Source organism: Pyrus communis, chromosome 8, assembly GCF_041283825.1.
Source record: "Pyrus communis isolate YQ-2024b chromosome 8, ASM4128382v1, whole genome shotgun sequence".
Lineage (NCBI taxonomy): Eukaryota > Viridiplantae > Streptophyta > Magnoliopsida > Rosales > Rosaceae > Pyrus > Pyrus communis.
In genome coordinates, this window is record NC_142572.1 from 3,562,953 (window position 1) to 3,580,138 (window position 17,186).

The 17,186-nt window shown below is 35.7% G+C and overlaps 2 protein-coding genes and 1 long non-coding RNA gene across 3 annotated transcripts; 1 reads left to right on the forward strand and 2 right to left on the reverse strand.

Moving 5' to 3' along the window:
- The first annotated feature begins 319 nt into the window (after nt 1-319).
- Nucleotides 320-3,657, forward strand: LOC148694621 (uncharacterized). Its single transcript, XR_015965062.1, has 2 exons — nt 320-1,412; nt 2,199-3,657. It is a non-coding gene; the product is annotated as an uncharacterized LOC148694621 (long non-coding RNA).
- A 1,944-nt stretch (nt 3,658-5,601) lies between these two features.
- On the reverse strand, nt 5,602-7,580 carry LOC137717165 (F-box protein At5g18160-like). Its single transcript, XM_068456469.2, has 3 exons — nt 7,411-7,580; nt 7,228-7,296; nt 5,602-6,914 (listed from the first exon to the last, which is right to left on the reverse strand). Exons 1-3 carry the CDS (start codon nt 7,479-7,481, stop codon nt 6,632-6,634), a joined length of 423 nt encoding a protein of 140 aa, XP_068312570.2. The 5' UTR covers nt 7,482-7,580; the 3' UTR covers nt 5,602-6,631.
- Nucleotides 5,737-6,605, reverse strand: LOC148694622 (F-box/kelch-repeat protein At3g06240-like). Its single transcript, XM_088699051.1, has 2 exons — nt 6,577-6,605; nt 5,737-6,427 (listed from the first exon to the last, which is right to left on the reverse strand). The coding sequence occupies exons 1-2, from the start codon at nt 6,603-6,605 to the stop codon at nt 5,737-5,739; spliced, it is 720 nt and encodes a 239-aa protein (XP_088555177.1).
- Nucleotides 7,581-17,186: the final 9,606 nt, after the last annotated feature.

A 17,186-nucleotide genomic window follows, 5' to 3' on the forward strand; every position in this document is an offset into this window, starting at 1 on the left:
ATATAAATTTGAATTGAGTACACATTAGGGATTAAAATCAATATCCAATCTAACACCAAATTTTTATTAAATTTTAATCTTCTTGTAGGATTAAAGTTCAAAAATCCCATAAATATATAAGAGAGGAACAAGAAGTTTAGGAAGCTTGTGGATATAAAGAATAATAATAACCACTGGTCCACGAGAAGAAGGTTTTAAATCTTAATTTGCAGAAGCACGTAGCATGTAAAGATGGTGTAAAAAGAATGATTTATGCATGGTTGATTAGGGTTTAGGTAGCTCACGGGAAGAAGGAGACTTGTATGAAAATTAGGTAGCTCACGGGAAGAAAGAGGCATGTAAAGATGGTGTAAAAAGAATGATTTATGCATGTTTGATTAGGGTTTAGGTAGCTCACGGGAAGAAAGAGACTTGTATGGAAATTAGGTAGCTCACGGGAAGAAAGAGGCTTGCATGAAAACAATGACGTTGGGTTTATAAATAGGTCAATTGACCTTTGACAACCAAACCACCTTCAGACTCGGTCGGAGGCTTACGTTTACTGTTCCCAGCTTACACACCTCATCAAGTTCCTCTTCTTTTTACCTCTCTTTTTTTACCTTTTCAACACTGCACAATGGTGATGAAACTGGCTCTCTTTTTCGTTTGAGCATTCTTGATGCTGATACAATATTCCTCCTTCCACACTGCACCATAGTGTGGAAGTGTGGAAGGAGGAATATTGTATCGGCATCAAGAATGCTCATCTCTCCCAACTGTATGATCAACATAATATGGCCACAGTTGAGTTTCAATATCTTTGCACGGAGCCATGAATAACCTGTGTAAAAATGGGTCATACTCCATGCAATGATCAGTACCAGACCCTATAATTTTAACCATCTTAGAGTCAATTGACTTGCCAAAAACCCAAAATTGGCTTGACCGTTGCTGATCTTTAAAAAATACCAAACTTACAAAATTACTTGCAGTCAAGAACAAATTTGTCCTTCTCTCAAACATCGAGAGAGGACAAATGTTCTTGACTGCACCTAATTTTGTGAGTTTGTTCTTGTTCAAAGATCAGCAGTGATCTGGGCAGTTTTGGGTTTTCGGCAAGTCTCGACCCTATGATGGTTAAAATCATAGGTTTGGTTGTGATTATTGCATGGAGTTTGATCCGTTTTCACACAGGTAAAACTTGTCCTTGGGTGGATCTGCAATGTTTCTCTTTCAAAACAACTTTTCTACTTTGAAAAAATAGTCCATGGATCTGCAAATAAATATCTTTCTACTTTGAAAAAAAACATAAATCAGTGCCTTGTATGCAGGAAATCCCGGATCCATGACAGATCTTTGAGTAAGGGTCTCAACTCCAGATCCATTGGATGAGAAGTTATAACAAACCTGTCCCATATCCATAGATCTGGAAGGTATAAAACTCATCCCTGCATTCACATTCACATACATTGTTAATTGAAATAATGTAGATCTTAAAATTAGTGCTCGGATTGATGTTGATCATATATGTATCTGTGATATATCTGTGTTCTGCATCCATGTAGTGTAAATCTGCTTTTCTTTTGTGTTGCTGGTGGGTATAGATGACTGGAATAATAAATGGAAAAAAACGCTAATATGCATACTCGACAGAAACGTTACACCAAAATGAAATGAATGTTTTGAAATGCAAATCAGTCGAGAGATTTACTAAGTCAGTTACCTGCTTTGCGATAGCTTCCCTCTCCCTTCTTGATTGCTAGGTGCGGATCCATGCATTCTACTTTTTTTTATTTTATTTAATTATCCTCTTGGAAATTTCTGTCAAGATATTCATTTTTCTGCATTTTAAAATTAAAGTGTAGTTTTTGGAGTGAACACAATGTAACAATGGAATCAATTTTCATTTTTCAACTTTGTTGATGAATTTCGTTCTCAATTTTAATCGGTTATCTACTTGAATCCATTTTTCTAAGCCTAATTAGTTCATGTAATTAGCGCTTTTTCATGTTTAAATATGCTAAATACTTTATATTTGAAATTTTGTGTGTTGGATCTCAAGATAGAGAAACATTTCTGTAAAAAACCATCTGTTCATTTATGCATTTGTTTCTAACTTTCTTCTTCTTTTTATTGTTCTGATCTTTAGCAAAAGCATCCTATAACAAATCCAATTGTCATTTGTTCACATTAACTTCAATTTTTCCAATTTCTAACAGATAAATGAAAACAGCTACATATCAGAAGAAAGGATGAACAAAGTGAAGAAACAAACCATTAGATTCTGGAAATTCAACACTACTCCTTGCTTGTTATTGTAGATAGGGTTGTAAATCGATTTCCACATGTATACAAGTAGTAATGCTAATCATATATATTTAAAACTTTCTACATGTTTTATACAGTTTCAAAACCCATAGCACCGCACGGCTATTAAAACCTAGACCCAATATGCTTGACTGCAGTAAACACCGGACAAAATTATGAACAAACTGGACTAGCATAGCGGACCCTTCTGTATAGGACCTCCGAATTGTCGAATACTAGAGTGTGTATCTAGGACTTTAAAAATGATATATATCTATTGGGTAGGAGTGACATGAGTGGATTAGTTGGGTCCAGTACAGAAGCCTCATCAAAATTGCCCTTGCGCTTTCTGAAAACCCTCCCAAAATAACTGCTGTTTGCGGCGAAGGTGATCAGAAAAACTATTTGGGAGTTGGGACATATCTCTGCAAGTTAAGCAATTCGTTTCGAGGCCCCTTAACTGCTTGTTTGCTGTGACTCTGCTTGCATGTTTGTCTAACTGCTGTGGTTGATGGTAAACTAGACTTGCTGTTGGATGCAGGATCCAGTTTTACTTTTTCTTGTCTGCGCACTTGACCACTATAGTTGGAAAATAGGCCCGTCTTGCTATTCCGGTTTGCTCCCTGCAAAAATCCAATGTTCTTCAATTAACAGACAACTTTTGAAACAAATGTTTTTGATGTTGAAACACAGAATTTGAAAACAGAAAATTTAAATTAAAAATAATTAGTAAATACAACACACACATATAGGGATGATACTATAAGGATTTACAATTGCAGACAATATTTTTTTAGAGACTCGAATATTCTTTTAAAGCTACTAAATGAGTTCTCAAAATTTGTAGTGGGAGTCCCTATTTAGAGGTGCTCTAAAGAAAAGAGAAAAATGTTAGAAAATAAGGTTGCCTCCACATAATCGATTTATTTAATATGTGGAGACAGTTGAAGTTCGGTGGTTACATCAATGATTACTTAAGAGCCATTGACTTGTCGAAGAATGACTCTAAGTATGTTCAACTTGTGGCCATTCATCTAGAATGTGTAGCATTAAGCTCACTTTTAATATTAACAACTCTAAGTGAGTGAACCTAGAAACAAGATAAGGCCTATTCAACCGAGATTTGAAAATTCATGAAAATAACTTCTAATCTCGAACTGAATAGTAAAAACTTTTGCCATGGCTGAAAACTTTTTTGAGAATTTGATTGTCATGAAACGTCTTTGTTTTTGCAGAATGAAGATGGAGGATTGCGTCTGCATATTGAGGGGCCAAATACCATGTTTGTGGACTGTTTTGGTTCTTCATTAAGATGTAAATAAATTTTGATATGGATGAGAATATATTTTAATATATTTCACACATTTAACATGGTTTTAAAATCCACGACATTGGACGGGCTCAATTTCTAGTGTATTACTATATTTACGTTAGTCCTTGTAATATTATTAATTGCATGTCCTCTATATGTTTCTTTGACATCTTATTTTAGTTCCTCCTGAGCCACGTGTCACATACATGAGTGAAGGCCAAGATGCCACATGTGCGTGGTAGTTATAAACATCTTATTAGTTCTTCATTAGATTCAACCCCAGAGATTCATCTCAGACCCTCCAACCTATCCCACAACCTGGTGAACAAGTGGGTAACAAGGGAAATATATGCACCTAGAAATAAATAAATAAAAAATGAAAGACTTGAGCATCTCCACTACAACTGTATGGTCACTAAATTTATGGACAAATGACTTCTAATGTGCCGGATTTGAAGTCGTCAAAGTATCTTAATATATAAGAATTTGCTAAATATTTTAAAGAAATGTACAAATATGAGAACTCAACTCATACTCTATATTAATTTCAAGTTGGAATGTTGTTGCTTTTTATATTTTTTTTCTTTGTTTTTAGGACCCACCCACATGGCAAAACTTCTCATTTAGCTTTTTTTTTAATTTTTTTTTTCAACGTTGTAAACTCTTGAAAAATCAATGGTGGAGATATCTTTTTTATTTTTATCAATGGGCACGATACTCCAACGAAAGAAATAATAATATTTTGGTCTCTACATTTTGGGATGATATTATAAGGATTTACAATTGCAGACAATATTTTTTTAGGGACTCAAATATTCTTTTAAAGCTACTAAATGAGTCCTCAAAGTTTGTGGTGGGAGTCCCTATATAGAGGTGCTCTAAAGAAAAGAGAAAAATGTTAGAAAATAGGGTTGCCTCCGCATAATCGATTTATTTAATCTGTGGAGACAATTGAAGTTCGGTGGTTAGATCAATATTACTTAAGAGTCATTGACTTGTCGAAGGATGACTCTTAAGTTCGTTTTAGCTTGTGGCCATTCATCTTGAATGTGTACCATTAAGCTCACTTTTAATATTAACATTTCTAAGTGAGTGATCCTAGTAACAAGATAAGGCCTATTCAACCGAGATTTGCAATTTCATGAAAATAACTTCTAACCTCGAACTAAATAGTAAAAACTTTTGCCATCGCTTAAAACTTTTTTGAGAATTTGATTGTCATGAAACGTCTTTGTTTTTGCAGAATGAAGATGGGGGATGGCGTCTGCATATTGAGGGGCCAAATACCATGTTTGTGGAATGTTTTGGTTCTTCATTAAGATGTAAATAAATTTTGATATGGATGAGAATATATTTTAATATATTTCACACATTTAACCTAGTTTTAAAACCCATGTCATCGCGTGGGCTCAATTTCTAGTGTATTACTACATTTACATTAGTTCATGTAATATTATTAATTGCATGTCCCCTATAAGTTTCTTTGACATCTTATTTTAGTTCCTCCTGAACCATGTGTCACATACATGAGTGAAGGCCAAGATACCACGTGTGCGTGGTAGTTATAAACATCTTATTTTAGTTCTTCATTAGATTCATCCCCAGAGATTCATCTTAGACCCTCCAACCTATCCCGCAACCAGGTGAGTTGTGACTAATTGTTCCCATTCACAAACTCAACGAACACTAAACGGATAATAAGTCGTTTATAAGTTGATGGTTTACTTTTCTATATGTAAACATATTGCAAGTTTCAGTACAAATTCGTTGACCTTATCATCTTTTTTCCCTACACAACGGATCGCTTTCTCTTCCAAAACTCTCTCTTTGTATATAAATATATGTACGTACGTATGATCTCATTTATAAAGAAATGCAGCGTGGAATTATATCGATGGGGCTATGTATGTCCTTTTGTTCTCATACATGATCATGAAAGAAGAAATAGATCAAGAGTAAGTAATATAAATCTAAATTTGGTTTCATGATCATGAAAAGATGAATAGATCATTAATATAATTCTCAATTGCATTAAATAATACTCACTACCTTGAATACATTGTTAAATTAATAAAAAGAGCAAAAGAGAGACGAGGCTCACAATACCATTTGGTATCTTACAAATCAAAATGTATGAGCTAGCCGCCACCTGTCGCCGGTGAAACCAAAGTGCCTACGTACATAACCATTACTGCACGCCCAGACGAAGACGAAGCTCTCAATTTTTCAACATCAGAATTGTCGAGCACATTCCTGCATGTATCTTCCTTAGGCATATATAATACCAAGTCACCTCGATCCGATTCCATCAAAAGTGCACCATCGTCGAGGAATAAAGGATTCAACGACCACACATTAGGAGGGAAAATCTCCGGGCGAATTTTTGCAAAAATAGTCCAAGATTGATCGACCCCATATTCCATCATCACCCATAGGGTAAGGCCAGTGTCCTCAAAGTCAGGAAAATTTTGGGAATCAGGGCAGAAAGTGTGAAAGAAGAGACGATTTCCAGTAGTCCCCACTCCCGCCCAATTACATTTGTTATGCCTAATAGAGGAAAACGAATGAAATTTCTCCTGTGCGAAATCAAAGGACCTGATTATTGTCCCGTTATCGTGTCTATGATTCCAATGTAGAGCTCCATTTAAGAAGCACCCTCGTCCATCAATACCAAACGAGGCCGCAGGCTTGAGGGAGTCTACAACAATCTTCCATGAAGCCGCTTTGAGTGAGAAGATTGCAGCAAATCCATCTTTGGCACTTAGACCGCCCAAAAGGACCTTGTAGTCTTGAGTGGTGGAATCGTAGCCGAATCCGTAATAACATGGTCTGAAACAAAACCAATCAATGTCCGGTACCTTACGGGCTGTTCTGGTACTAGGGTTCCACAAGAGAAGTCTTATATTTTCATAGTATTCTTCATAGTATGCAAGTGGAGGGTTAAGTAGTAGGCAGATGAGACCATTGCAAGAACCCACAAGTGATGAATCCTTGAGGCTAGTATCATCTGGAAATTCAGTGATTGGTAGTCAATCAGTAGGGGAGATACAGAGGGGGTGGTGGCGGGGCTGGTGGCGGCCAGTACGGTTTCGTGAGAATCAGGACATTCTTGTTGCTGTCGTTGGTATGTGCTCGGTGCTTGGCCACGAACTGGGGAGTAGTGATTAAGGCGCGCCATGACTTGCATACACAACGGAATCGGAGGAGAGATACGACCGGTAGCCATGAAAGTATCTCGACGATTATATCGTCATTGTTGGAGGACAAGATCGGCAATTCCCCATCATCACCCGCCATAATAGTAGAAAGCGAATGGCTGAAGTTTCGTACGTATTGATCGTTAGGGTTACAATATAAATGTAAATATATAGATATAGATATATTTATTGTGTGTGTATATATATATTATGAGTCCTATATTTAGTAGGAGTCGGATTTGTATTTATTCTATATATATATATATATATATATATATATATAGATATATGCTTGTTCTCACAGGGAAGGGATAAATACAAATCTGACTCCTACTAAATATAGGACTCCTAATATATATATATATATACACACACACACACACACAATAACTAATATTAGACCAAATATCAAATATAATTACTTTTTTTTACCTCTTGAGAGCCTCCTGATTCCAGAACATCTCATCCTCTTCAATTTCCTGATCGAGTAACTTAGTCATCCTGATAAATGGTATTAGAAAAAAAAAAAAAAAAAAAAAAAAAAAAGAAGGTAAATTCTCAGAAATTGAGTCCCAAGTTTCGATCCTTGTCAAATGATTCGGTCAATTTCATTACCTCTTCCCTCGTGTGGCGCGAGATGTCCGATCGAGAAACACAACGGCTGGCTCGTCCTTGGGGACCTCCATGGAAAACTAAGAGAGATTTTGAGGACCAAACTGCAAAAAATCGATTTGATTTTGGATCAGCCGGATTAACTGGTCGACGAGAATAAGGTTTTAAATCTTAAATCGAAAAAAGCACTTAGCTCTGCTATAAAATGAATGACTTGTGCAAGGTTGATTAGGGCTTTAGGTAGCCCACGGCAAGAAACAGACTCGTTGTGAAGGGTTGATTAGGTAGCTCACGCAAGAAAGAGACTTGTAGGAAAACATTAAAATAGAAAGCCCAATCCAAAACAGAAATATATGCGACTAATTTGTATCTTCTGCCTTGCTCCACGTTTTGGGATCGAGACAAAAGATACATCTGCTTGACATTCCTATTTCACTCGAATTGTAACGTGAGAATTTGTTTCAACACGTGGAGTGATGCCATGGCTTGTGTTAAATACTCAAAAACTTCCCCAAAACATGAGAACAAGAGCTCTCTGTAACCTCTCAAATTTGACGAAGCCTAAAACCATATATAGCAGTTTACTTGTTCATACTAATTGTACTTTCACACAACAGAAATCTGCTAGTGGCAGTTGGTTTTTACAGTAAAGAATGAATCTTCAAGGAAGAATGAATAAAACTGAATTACCGACCTCCATGTGTTGCAGCAGCGAGAGGTCGAAGAGCAGCTGAAGGATCCTGTTGGAATTTATTATGTTTATTTAGGAAATTAATTAGAGATTTGATTTGATTTTATAGTAGGGTATTTTTGGCATTTATACATTAGAGTTCTTAAGTTTATTTCATTATAAATAGAACTTGTAATTTAGTTTGAGAACAAGTTAGTCAAGATGCAGTCTATTCGAGTTATGTAGCCGTCTCAATATTTTCTTCTTAATTTTATATTGTTGGTCTTTGACCTTCAACTTTGGTATAGCATATTTAATCCTTTAGGGTTGAATCTGTTCTTAGTAGCCAGTTTATTTGTCTTGTCACGTTCCTTTTTTTGGTATCAGTTTGTGTGTTAGTTTGCTCGGTATCAGTTTTGTTTTTTTTAAAAAAAATTTTAGTCTGTTTGCCCCGGCCTGCTAGTACCATCGTATCATCCGCACCGCCGCCGTTACTCCGCTGCACCTCTGCATCTCAAGATTGCCGCTGCCTGACCCGTGTGTGTCCAGATTCGACTGAGACCTTGACCAACCACCATCTCGCGCCTGTCTTGAACCTCTGCTGCTGCTTGCTGCAGCGTCTTGATGAACCTCCCGCCCAGATCGTCATCGCATAGTGCATGTTTGAAGCCTGTATTCAACACTCGTTGCTCCCTTCCGCAGCATCTTTTCCATTCAGCCCAGAACCTGCATCGACGAACACCGCGCCAAGATCATGCGTCGACGAACCAAGACCAGCTTGCTCACCGTTACTGCAACCCGAACCACCGTGTTGCACCAGGAGACAAATTGGTTGTTTGTTTGGGCCCAGGACGAAGGAAAGAATGGTTAATTTGATTGCTTTTGACTGAGGTCCACGTGGGCCTACTGTTTTCCTGTTTGCACTTGTTGATTGAAGTTGATGTCGGCCTGGTTCGTATGGGGCCCACATAGTTGATGTAAGAATGGTTATTGTTGAGCTTATTAGTCAAGATGTAGTCCGTTTGAGTTATGTAGCCGTCTTAGCATTTTATAAAAAGTATTCTTCTTAGTTTTATATTGTTGGTCTCTGACTTTCAACTACTTGGTACGAAGAGAGAACTGAAATTTGTGGGTAATTATACTTACTGGTTTCTATGAATTTTATGAAGGCTTTTTAGCTAAAATGGTCATTAAGATTTGCATAACTCCTTTTTTTTGGTCCCTAAGATTTGACTAAAAAGCCTTTTATTAAATAGAAATTTTTAAAAAATTGGAAAATAAGTAACAAAAGGCCAATTTGTCACACTTATGCTCATGGACAAGCTAAGTTTCACTATACTATCGGTTTAATTTTGAAGATATATAGGTCACTTTATTTGTATTTTTGCTATCGTTTAACTTCTTCTAAGTCCAACTCCAATTCCTACTCAAATAATTAATTTGACACGATGTTTAACTCTATAAGAAGAATCTTGACGAGTTCTTACAAAAAAAAAGATATTACTTGGGCCCAAGTAAATGGCTTATGTTGAAGGAACATATTGGTCGGATATTTCCCGGTAGGAGCTTGCGTCCAAACTCCAAACCGAACAAATACAACGCAGTTTATGAGAACAAGTCACGCGCGATGAATTATCGTCAGGCATTTCCCGGTGAGTCTTGAAACGACGACTCACTTTAGGTAAGTTTTGTAAGGATATAGTTCATCTTATATACGCATCAAAAGAGATGCCAGGAAGAAAATGACTATGACCAAGAATCCGAGTTAGATCGATCGAGTGTCTACTGTTCTTTGTCTTTCGAGTTTTTCTCTACGTGACTGATCATTACTTTCCATTTGGCTGTACGCTTGAATTGTGTAAAAAGAAAGTTGATATAGTAGTAATGCATAAATATGACAAATTTGTTGTCTAGCAATACCATCTTGAAGCTACTTAAAGAAGCAAAAGCCTTCTAAACAAAGTAAACATCTTTCATTTCTCTTGCTATCCATCCAGTTTCAAATGTTCAGATAAATTTATTTAGTAAACTAGATCGACAATCTCTTTTTCTTCCGTGATAATCAATAAGCCCGATGAGTCTCGGTAGCTAATGCAATGACATAGAAAGCCTGCAAAGCCTCTATTTTCAGGTATCACATGCTCTTCCTGCTACTTAGCCAAAAGCTCTTGTTTAACACACAGGTGCACCAATTGTAAGGGACGGACACTAAACAAACAATAAGTCGAGTATAAATTAATGGTTTACTTTCCTATATGTAAACAATCTAATGAATGAAAACATGCTGCAAGTTTCAGTACAAAGTCATTGATGTTGTCATCTTTATTTCCCCCACACTAACCGATTCCCTGCTCTTCAAGAACTGTATGTATGTATGTATGTATGTTTGATCTCATTTACAAAGAAATGTAGCTTGGATTTATATCGATTGGGCTAAATATACAATTGCATACTAACGTACATGATTATGAAAGGAGAAATAGATCAAGAATAAGTAATATAAATCTAATTAACATTGGATAATACCCACTATCTTAATTTGTACGACAATTACATTACATTGTTACATTAATAAAAAGAGCAAAGGAAAGGCAAGGCTCACAATACTAGTTGGTATGTTTCACATCAAATGTATGAGCTAGCCGCCGCCAATCGCCGTTGACACCAAAGTGTCCACGTGCATAACTGTTTCAAACCAGCCGACAGTTTTCCACCACAAAAAATGTCGAGCATAATCTTGCATAATAGGATGTTGATTTTACACATATTCTTACTCTAACTGATTTGCATTATTAATATATTACTTCTCTTTAAAATTAGTCAGGAGGTTTAGAAGCAATGTGTGGAAACAAACATATGATTAGTTTGTTCATTCATCAACCAAAACTATAAGTATTTATATGATTCACGTTTTGATCGGATTAGTTTTCATTTATTCTTTTCCAAAGAAAGAATAAATACAAATTCGACTCCTACCAAATATATGACTCCTAATATATCTATATATATACACACACACACAATAACTTATATTAGACCATATATCAAATATAATTACTTTTTTACCTCTTGAGAGCCTCCTGATTCTAGGCCATCTCATCCTCTTCAATTTCCTAATCGAGTAACTTAGTCATCCTAATAAATCATATATATATATATATATATATAAAGGGTAAATTCTCAGAAATTGAGTCCCAAGTTTCGATCCTTGTCGAATGATTTGGTCGATTTGGTCAATTTCGTTACCTCTTCCCTCGGGTGGCGCGAGATGTCTGATCTAGAAACACAGCGGCCGGTTCATCCCTAGGGACCTCCATGGAAAACTGTGAGAGATTTTGAAGACCAAACTGCAAAAAAATCGATTCGATTTTGGATCAGTCAGAGGGACTGGTCGAGAAGAAAAAGGTTTTAAATCTTATCGAAAAAGCACGTAGATCTGCTATAAAAAGAATGACTTGTGCAGGGTTGATTAAGGTTTTAGGTAGCCCACGGCAAGAAAGAGACTTGTTGTGAACGGTTGATTAGGGTTTTATATGTAGCTCACGCAAGAAAGAGACTGGTAGGAAAACAATAAAAATGGGGTATTTTTGGTAAGGTGTTTGGACGATTGGGCTCAGGGCCTACGTCATTAGTACTCAAACTCAAGCACATATATAACATTAAAACAGAAATCCCAATCCAAAACAGAAATATCTGCGACTAATTTGTATCTTCTGCCTTACTCCACGTTAATGGGGGTAAAAGATACATCCACTTGACATTCCTATTTCACTCGAATTGTAACACGAGAATTTGTTTCAACACGTGAAGTGATGTCGGCCTGTGTTAAAAACTCAAAAACTTCCCCAAAACATGAGCAACAGAGCTCTCTGTAACCTCTCAAATTTGACGAAGCCTAAAACCATATATAGCAGTTTACTTGTTCATACTAATTGTACTTTCACACAACAGAAATCTGCTAGGGGCAGTTGGTTTTTACAGTAAAGAATGAGAAAGTGTAGGCACATAAATAGGACGAATCATACCGACTTGTAATTTTTCTTAAACTATATGACAATCTATCTTAATATACGTTAGTGGAAAATGGGATTTGTTGCGATATACAAGGCTGCCTAATTATCACAAAAAAATGAAGTCTTCTGGGGAACTAGTAAATCTTGCAATATATAACGCAACCAAGTTATCTGATGAGTCAATATTTTACTATATATTTTAACTTAGTCTTAGTAATAATTTATTGATTATTTTGGTGAGATTTTGATACTTTGAGTTATATTTCTTAATGTAGGACATTCGACTTCCTCTTGAGCATAAAGGAATTAAATGGACGAATTTTCGAGCGATTCCAAATTGGAGGAGGTTCGTGAGTCTTTCAAGATAATTGTATCAAAGTTTCAGATTTTTCTACTTAGCCGTTTGACCGTGGCAATGAAATAAAGGCCTAGCGCAGCATTTCTAGATTAACGTTTTTGGATATTTTGGGTATTTTGAAGTTCAAGATGGCATATTTTAAGGAAGATTCCTTTTGAGGATTTGTAGGGGACGTCTTCAACTTTCAAAAGAGATATTTTAGGACCAAATCAGAGTTGATTTAGTCAGTTAAAAGTCTGATTTTCTGAGAAGTCCGAATTTTAGTTCAAATAGGAAGCCTTTTATTTCTTGTTTTATTATTTTATTATGTTTCCTAGTTTTATTCTAGGGGCACTTTGATTCAGGTCCAAAAAATTCAGCTATTTTTGAATTAGGTCCAATTTTATTTCATTTTCTATTACACCTGTTTTGCCCCTGGAATTTTTTTTTAATTCTTTAAATTTGAATTTTTAAAATTTGAATCTTCAAATACCTTTATCTACCCGTTTTTTAATTAAAAGGACATTATTACAAATCTAATAAATTTATCAAAAATTAAAAGAAACATTGCTAGAGGTAGATAAAAAATTTGTGATGTAGGTAGAATCTATGATAGAGGTAGCCTATGAACAAAAACCTATTGTATAGATAGATAATACAAAATAATCTATGATACAGATAGACTATGAACAAAAACTTATTGTATAGGTAGATAACACAGTTAATTTGTGATATATAGGTAGATAAACACAATTAATCTTATATAGATTATCAACAAAATATGTAATATATAGGTAGATAAATCCCATTATTCATGATACAGGCACAGTATAATATAAAAAGATTAAATAAATAAATAAATAAAGGACAAGTGATATAGGTAGATAAAAACCAAAAAAAATCGTGAAGAAAAATGATATTGAGGGAGGAAACACTAGAGAAAATGCTAATTCAATAGAACTTCAAAGTTAAAAAAAATATATATATATATAGGAGAATGAAGTCCAAAAATATATATATATATATATATATATATATATATATGAGACGAAGAACCCAAAACACAAGATTGACTAATACAAATTTTTTTTTTTAAAAAAAAAAAAACCAATCAAATGTATATTGATCATCCTTATGAAAGGAGGAGCAAAAGAATAATATTATGGTAGAAGACTACGGGGAAAAATAATAGAGGAAGAGAAAGATATTGTGAGGGAGAAACAAGAAAAGAGAAATGAACATTTGGGGAAGGAGAAGAAAAAAAAGGAGATTTAAATCCCTATTCCTATAATTAAGGATAAGATTAACATTAATCACAAACTTAAAAAAAACAGTAATTACTTAATTGGTCAATTTAAGGGTAAATTTGGCAAGAGAATACAAATAAGCTTATGCGGACAATGAATCACTGGACCTAACCTAAAAATTAAATAAAATTGGACTATAACTAATAATGGCTCATAAAATTGGACTCATATTAAGTTTCCCCTTTATTCTAAGACTTTATAGGGTTTTATTTTGTAGTAGCATAAATAAAGATATTTAGCATTAGGTTGAAAAAGACGAAAAGGGGGGGAGGGGGAGAGAGAGGAGGAGACGCACTACTTTAGAGAGCAATTCAAGTTTGTTTTCAAGGTGTTTTTGTTTTCCATATTTTTAATGTGACAGCCTGTCCTGAATTATTTGTACCGTATGTGTGAATTGACGATTTTGCCCTTGGTGGGTATTTGTCATTTTGGGTGGTTGTTTTGTTGTTTGGCTGACTGCATCTAGACCACACACACACTCTCATCCTCATCTCCTTCCCCCGTGTACCTTCTCTGTCTCGAACACACTTTCTCTCTCTCTTTTCTTCTCCATTTGTATGGACAAGACCCAAAACCCTTGTAAACGTTGCATATTGAGGTGGAAAAGTATACCTTTGTGTTTGTGAGGACCATACGAGTTCAACCATACCAATTTCAGGTAAGGAATCCTTCGATTTCACGTCGAACCAAGAATCTCCGTTTTGGTCATTGTTCATGCACACGTGAAATGTTGTTTTTTAGGGAATTTGAAGTTTATAAAAAGTTTAGTGAGGTCCTTAGGAAACTCGAAGTGGTTAGTTGGAAGGATTTGGACGTCGGGATCGTGAGTTGCAAGTTTGGCCGATTTTCCTCGAATTTTTCCAGCGAGATCCTGTGATCTTTGAGGTTTCAAACAGGTATAACGTTGTTCTATTCATCTCCATCTTTCCATTGGTGCAAATTTCATAGAAATTGGTGAAGAAACGAGTAAGAAACGAAGATTTGAAAATTTTCCAGTTTTCCGTCGATCGGCGATTCGCCAGAGAAGAAGATGGAATATTCTGACGCCGTCAGTCAGTTTTAAAGGAATCTGTTAGGGTTTAACGGAATATTCCTGACGGCGTTAACTAACGACGTCAGTGTGCCTGGCACGTGGCCGCGCGTGGAAGACACGTAGGGCCGTGCCCTTGCCGGCGCGTGGAGCCTCGAAAAATTATTTTAAAAATATGGGGATGTTTGTGAGGTTGAGTAGATCACGTTGGTGTATTCACACACCCCATTTGAGCATTGTATGAGAAGTTATTACCTAATTTTGGTTATGTGCTTTAAATTGACGTTTTTATAGTTGTTTCGCATATAGATGAGACCTATCCTGAGGACGAGCGCAATCAATTGAGGCAAGGGGGTTACGACCCTTTCACATATTAGTGAGTGAGTTTTTGGTTTTCCGTATATACCTATATACTTGTGGTTTTTCCCAGAAAATGAAATGGAATGTTTATATGTTTTAAAATGCCCTGCTTAGTGTGTGCCTATTTATTTATGCATTAGTAGTTGTATATATGTATGTTTGGTGCTACGGACACACATGTAAGTGCCAGGTAAGGTTATGGTTATGATTGTGAATTAGTGGTTATGTGAGATGCATAGAGAGCTAGTGCTCCCGCCCAGAGTAGGGCACAGTCCTTCACGTGATGTTCACCTCCCGCACCACACGCTCATCTTGGATTCAAATTAGGTGCACAGTCCTGTCGTACAAACCACTATAGATGGTTCCGACTCGTAGGTGACCCGCGATTATTCGCCCAGTCTTCATGTGATCGTAGCACTTGAGCGTATTTATTTACACCCAGTCCTGTCGTACAGACCACTTTAGGTGGTTCCGACTCGTGTGCAGGTATAGTTAGTGAGTTGGGGATTTGAACTCTAGATTCAGCCGTACAGGTCACGTTAGGTGACTCCAGTTGACATGTTACTTACATTGATTGACATTACCTGGGTTACTTACATTTTATGTGGAGGCATTCGACATGGCATATTTCTGAGTATGTTTTCGATATACGTGTATATTCTATTTTCTGGGAAACTATACAGGTTTTACGGCAAGGGGTTAGAACTTTTGTTAATGAAATGATTTTGAAAAGCTTTGTTTTTGCCCACTCACACTTTCTATTTTGCGCCCCTCCAGGTTCTAGTTTGAATTGCTCTTTTGGTGGCTTACGAGGAATTCACGGCATATCTGACAGATTATCACCAGTGTAGGACCACCTATGGGTGTGTTTAGTTAGTTTTCTTCTTCTGGACTGCACTTAGACTTTCTGTGCTCTGAATATTGTTTTTCACACTTAGTCTTACTTTAGTGTGTTACCTTAACTAGGTTTTTTTTAGTAGTTTGGTTTTTATTTATTCGTACTTTTATTATTATATTTTGTTTCCACATTGTACACCTGGCTACGTCACCATCACATGACGGTCAGCACGCCTTGATTTCAGTCGGGGTGTGTCATTTAATATTCTATTTTATGATTGTTCGTAACTAGTTTCTTTTGCTAGGGCAAAGCCACGAGCCTTAGTAAGAATATGTAGTTTCTTTTCAATTTACTTATGATATTATGCATGCATATTTTGAATTATTAATCACAGTTTTAAACTATCTAATTGTCTTGGTGATTCGCGACCATTAGGATATTTAAAAAAGTAATTTAATGCAATTTTGGTCGGAAGGTTTCTTGAAATTGGCATTGTCTTCTTGTGGTTAATAATTGTAATTTTACTTAGGATGAACACACGTCTTAAGGACTGCATGGTTTTTCATAAAACATAATGAGTCGCCCATGTTCATATTTGATCCGAACGTCCGGACAGGTTACATGTTAGATATACGTTCTATGTTGGGAGGTTCCAAGTAGAATATATATTAGGAAAACTTAACCTTCAAAATATGCATGTGTAATTCATAAGTAATTGGAAGAACTACGTAGGATTGTTAAGGTGACGGCAGAACCCTAGTGCTCAAATTTATTTTCAAAACTTTTTTCTTTAGTTCTCTTTACTTTGCCAATTTATTTAAGGGAACTTTAACGAAAAGCTCCCGGTACTGTTCACTTTAATGAAAAACCATATTTTTACACTAAAAAGTCAATCTTTGTCCCTATTTTCTGGTTTCAATGTTGTTTCATTTTTTTTTCTTTTTGAGTTTTATTCTAATAGCTAATTCCTATTCATTTAACATAATTTTTTTTATTAATTATAATTCACATCATTATCGATCTCACTTAAATGTTTTAAAATCTCAACATTACTCTTAATCAAGATTATTGAATATTATAACATTTAATGGTTAAAAAAAGTGTACAAACAACATTTAACAAAATTAAGAGACAAATACTTGGACACATATTTGTACAAATAACATTTAACATAATTAAGAGACAAATACTTGATTGTGGGCTTTATTAGAGCTCGTTTGAATG

Coding starts and splice junctions, on each gene's coding strand:
- LOC137717165 (XM_068456469.2), bottom strand. CDS start 7,481: ATGGAGGTCCCCAAGGACGAGCCAGCCGTTGTGTTTCTCGATCGGACA. Junction 7,297..7,410: donor CGCGCCACACGAGGGAAGAG/GTAATGAAATTG, acceptor ACCATTTATCAG/GATGACTAAGTTACTCGATC. Junction 6,915..7,227: donor AATCAGGAGGCTCTCAAGAG/GTAAAAAAAAGT, acceptor ACGAAACTTCAG/CCATTCGCTTTCTACTATTA.
- LOC148694622 (XM_088699051.1), bottom strand. CDS start 6,605: ATGATACTAGCCTCAAGGATTCATCACTT. Junction 6,428..6,576: donor GCCTCAAGGATTCATCACTT/GTGGGTTCTTGC, acceptor GTTTTGTTTCAG/ACCATGTTATTACGGATTCG.